Source organism: Elephantulus edwardii, unplaced genomic scaffold, assembly GCF_000299155.1.
Source record: "Elephantulus edwardii isolate Elephantulus edwardi_28Jun2011 unplaced genomic scaffold, EleEdw1.0 scaffold00226, whole genome shotgun sequence".
Classification (NCBI taxonomy): Eukaryota; Metazoa; Chordata; class Mammalia; order Macroscelidea; family Macroscelididae; genus Elephantulus; species Elephantulus edwardii.
Window position 1 is genome coordinate 2834408 of NW_006399976.1, and position 4935 is coordinate 2839342.

A 4935-nucleotide genomic window follows, 5' to 3' on the forward strand; every position below is an offset into this window, starting at 1 on the left:
CTCCAGAGAGACACCACTGCTCTTCAGCACTTTAGAGAGGTCCCTAACAGCAGACTTTCCCATGGCAATGCGCCTTTTAATTTCCTGGCTGCTGGTGTCAAGACTGTTGACTATGGAGCCAAGCAAACTAAAGCTGTGTACAATCTCAATCTCCTCACCATCCATCCTGATGCTGCCAATTAAAATACCAATTAAAAAATTTTAAAATTTAAACACTAAAGGCAGGAAAAAGAACTAAACATGGGATAAAATTTCTTCAAAAACAAAAGATACTAAAGTCTTGACCACTTTTTTTTGTCACATAAAAACCTACAGTCAGGTACTCACCTTGCTTAGCAAGAGCACATCAATGAAGTCCAAAGTCTTGGTCTTGGCTTTGGCCTTGAGGAAGTCATCAATACCCTGTTTTGAGAGGGTGTGCCGCCGTTCCCGGATAGCTGCATCTGTGAAGTCATGTACCAGGCGGCAAGCCTTTCTGAAGCGCTTCCCATCAGGAGTGAGATGATACAGGAAGTCCCACTGCATGAGGATCTGCTGTTGCCGGTTTGATATTAGGGCACTGAGTTCCAAGATGGCAGCAATATATTCACTGGGCTTCCTGAAGGATGAAACAAGAAGAAATACTCAAACTTCATAGACCTAAAGTGCATGGTATACCTACTACCTAGAATCCAGTCTTATCTCCCATTAGGAAACTGTGCATTCAGGAGAGGGAGGCCCATAGATGCCTGATGGGGATAAACCAGCAGAAAAGACTCTTCAAGCTTTCTTAGTTCTGCATATATCCATCCACTAGAGTGATCTCCATACTGCAGGACACAGGGAAGTCTGAGTGTCATGTGCCTCATACTCACTCACCTTTTTCATTCCCAACCTGTCAACATGGCTCATGTTTCCTCCTCTCCCAATTGTCCCATGGACCCACCTTCTACCTGTCTCCTTCTGCTGAATATTAATACTATCCAGTATCTACACAACATTCAGGTTCCTAGAAAAACAGATTTCAAAAGCTCAGTTAAGAACATGTCCTTCATCTGCTGAAATACCTTCAGTGACTCCGGGAACTTTCCACGATAAAGTCTATGCCTCTTTGCCTAGGTTTTTAGTGTCCTTAAGGTGTAGATCCTGTCTAGTACTTCCCCTTAATTTCCAACGTAATTAGTTCACTGTCTCTTATCCACGATATGAGCATCCTAATTTTTTTTGCCTTTACTGAAATATTTCGGCCTACCTGCATCAGTCAGCGTTCTATCTGACACATCTCAAGAAAGGCTTTCTTTTTTCATCTCTGATCATTTATTCTTTGTTAATGATCCAGGTTCCCAGACCCAGGCATAAGACTCACTCCTGGCAATGACTGTCCAAGCTGAAAACACATTTCTGCAGACTGTCCAAGGTCATCAGACTGAGGTGCTCAAACATGTCCAGACGGGCACTGCCTTCAGAAATCAGGTTCTGCCACTTTGCCTGGTCAGAGAAGGAAACACAGATGGACCTGAGAAATGTTTCCTCTGAGACCACTTCTGCTGCTTCAATCACCAAGATGAACTCCACCCAGAAACCAAACTCCATGAGCTCCACCAAGCACTCATCCCCAGATTAGATCAGGCTTGCATGAAAGTGAAAATTGTTATTATTAAGATGAGAACATCCTATTGTTTGGAGTCAGGAGATTTGGGTTCAAGTACCAGCTCTGCCTCTTATGTTCTATGTGCCCTGACAAGTCATTATCCTTGCTCTTGATCTTCCAACTATTAAATGTTCACTAAAAATTAAGATCATGATCAAGTAGGATATACAACAGGCATGCAAGGATCTTTCAACATGAGAAAAACAACCAAGGTGATTCACCACACCAATAAATCAGAAGATAAGAAGCACATGATCATGTCAATTGATGCAGTAAAAGTTTTTATAAAATACAACACCCTTTTCTGATAAGAAAGCTCGACACAATAGTAACAAAGAATTTCCTTAACACAGTTAAGATCATATATGCCAAACCCATAACTAACCTTATCCTCAAAGGAGTTAGTTTAAAGGCATTCTTATTGTACATGGGAACCAGACAATAATACCCAAATCAAACACTATTACTTATTCCCATTCCTAATGTAGACATTATCAAGCAGTATAATTAATATCACATGCAAGTAAAATATTGCTGGAGATTATCCAAAAATGGCTGAAGCAGTACTAACAGAGAAATACCAGAAGTTCAAGCTGGGTTTAGAAGAGGCCATGACACCAAGGATAGCATTGCTGATATCAGATGGATCCTGGCTTAAAGTAGAGAATAACAGAATAATGTCTATCTTTGTTTTATTGACTATGCAAAGGTATTTGGTTTTGGTGGATCACAACAAACTATGGCTGTTGTTGAGAAGAATGGGAATTCCAAAACATTTAATTTTGCTCACACAAAATCTATACCTAGACCACAAAGTTATTGTCTGAACAGAGCAAGGAAACACTACATGATTTGAAACCAGAAAAAATCAGGATTGTATCCTTTCTCCTCACCCATTTAATGTGTATTCAGAACAAATAATTAGTGAAGCCGGAATTGATGAAGTAAATGTGGCATCAGGAGAAGACTCATTGGCACAGGATAGAGTAGGGTATAGGGCTATTGTAGATAGGGTTGCTAAGAGTCACCAGTAACTAGACCGTACATAACAACAACAACAACATGCAGATAACTCAACCTTGCTTGCTGAAAGTGAGGAAGAGCTGAAGTGCTTGAGCAGAAGATAAAGACTGCAACCTCCAGTACGGATTACATGAACATTAAGAAAGCAGAGTCCTTACCACTGAGCCAGTAGGCCGCATCACAATAGATAGAGAATAAATTGAAATTAACAATTATTTCATCTTACTTGGATCCATAATCAACACCTTTGATACCAGGAGTCAGGATATAAGGAGATGTATTGCTTTGGGCAAAGCCACTATCAGAGATATCTCCAAAATACTGAAGAGCAATGATGTCAGTTTGAAGACTAAGGTATGCCTGATTCAAGCCATGGCCTTTTTAATCACTTGCTATGCATCTGAGAGCTGAACAATGAATAAGAATGACAAAAGAAATCTTGATGCCTTTGAGATGTGGTGTTGGAGGAGAGTATTGAACATCACATCGATTGGCAAAAGAACAATCAGGTGTGTCTTTGGAAAGGTGCAGCCAAAGTGCTCCTTGGAGGCAAAGATGATAAAGCTTCATCTCTCATACCTTGGACAGAACATTTTGCTAAGATAAGCTATTCTTAGAAAACAATATCATGCTTGGAAAAGTGGAAAGTCCGCTAAAGAGAGTAAGAGCCTCAATGAGGTGATGACTGCAGCAATTGGCTCAAGTGTACCACAGATGGTGAAGATAGAATAGGATAGGACAAGATTCAGATCTGCTGTTCAGAGTCTCTATGAGTTCAATTGGCCATGACAGCACCTAGCAACAAAAACCCAGCAACTCAATATGATGTTGAAAGTCCTGACCAGAGCAATAAGGCAAGAAAAGGAAATAAGAGGCATCCAAATTTGCAAAGAGGAGGCGAAACTCTATTCAACCAAAATATTGCTGAAGATCACAAAAAACTCCTAAAACAGTACATTGATAGAGAATTGCCAGAAGTTCAAACTGGGTATAGAAGAGACCATGGCACCCGAGATATTGTTGCTGATGTCAGATGGATCCTAGCTGAAAGTAGAGAATACCAGAAGATCTGTTTGTATTTCTTTGACTGTGTAACACCATAGGATTGTATGGACATAACAAACATAACATTGAGAACAGAAATTCCAGAACACTTAATTGTGCTTATGAGAAACTTATACATAGACCAAATATCTGTTGTTAGAACAGAACAAGAGAATAATGCATAGTATAACATCAAGAAAGGTGTGTGTCTGGTCTATCTGTATGCTGAGCAAATGACTCAGAAATCTGGGTTTTATGTAGAACAATGTGGTATCAGGATTGGTGGAAAACTCGTTAACAGCCTGTGTTATGTAGATAACACAATTTTGCTTGCTGAGAATGAAGAGGATATAAAATGCTTGCTGCAGAAGATAAAGGACTGAAGTCTTTGGTATGGATTTCATCTTTTTATCAAGAAAATAAAGATTGTTATCACTGGGCCAAAAGACAATATCATTATTGATGGAATAAAAATTGAAGTTATCAATGGTTTCATCTTGCTTGGATCCACAATCAATACTCACTGGAAGTGAGAGACAGTTGAACCCTCATCAAGCCATTCATGCAAGTCCTTAATTAGAGAACAGCACCCAGGAAATCAGGGGACATATTGCACTGGACAAGTCCACAGATAAGAACCTCTCCAAAATGCTGAAGAGCAATGTCAGTTTGAAGACTAAGATATGCCTGATTCAGGCTGTCCTCTTCTCAATTACATGCTATGTATCAGAGAGCTGAACAATAAGTAATGATAACAGAAGAAGAATTGATGCCTTTGAGTTGTGGTGCTGGAGAAGAGCACTGAATACTCCAATGGATTATGTCTTGGGGAAGGTGCAGGCAGAGTGTTCTTTGTGGAAAAAAGATGGTAAAGCTTTGTATTTAATACTTTGTTCATGTACCTAGGTGAGGCTGTTCCTTGGAATGGGACATCATGCTTGGAAAAATGGCAGGTCAGCAAATGAAAGAAAGATTCTCAAAGAGATGTATTGACACGGTGACCTCATCAATGGGCTCTAGTGTGTTAGAGAAATGAGGATGATACAGGATAGGACAGGTTCAAGTTGGCTTTTCATAGGATCACTATAGGGCATACACAATTCAACAACACCTAATAACAACAGCAAGCATATCAACACGAAAAACAATCTCACTGATTTCACATACAAGCAAGATTTTACTGAAGATTATCCAAAAACGACTGGAACAGCACATCAGCAGAGAACTACCAGAAGTCC

General features: G+C 39.8%; 1 protein-coding gene across 1 annotated transcript in view; it reads right to left on the bottom strand.

Moving 5' to 3' along the window:
• LOC102851071 (leukotriene-B(4) omega-hydroxylase 1-like) overlaps positions 1 to 4935 on the bottom strand; it is a 46645-nt gene that overhangs the window by 25904 nt on the left and 15806 nt on the right. The window contains exons 5-6 of the mRNA XM_006898298.1: positions 1346 to 1467; positions 328 to 598 (exon numbers count right to left, since the gene is read on the bottom strand). Of these exons, the coding sequence (XP_006898360.1) occupies positions 328 to 598; positions 1346 to 1467 (393 nt within the window). The remainder of the gene's footprint in view (positions 1 to 327; positions 599 to 1345; positions 1468 to 4935) is intronic.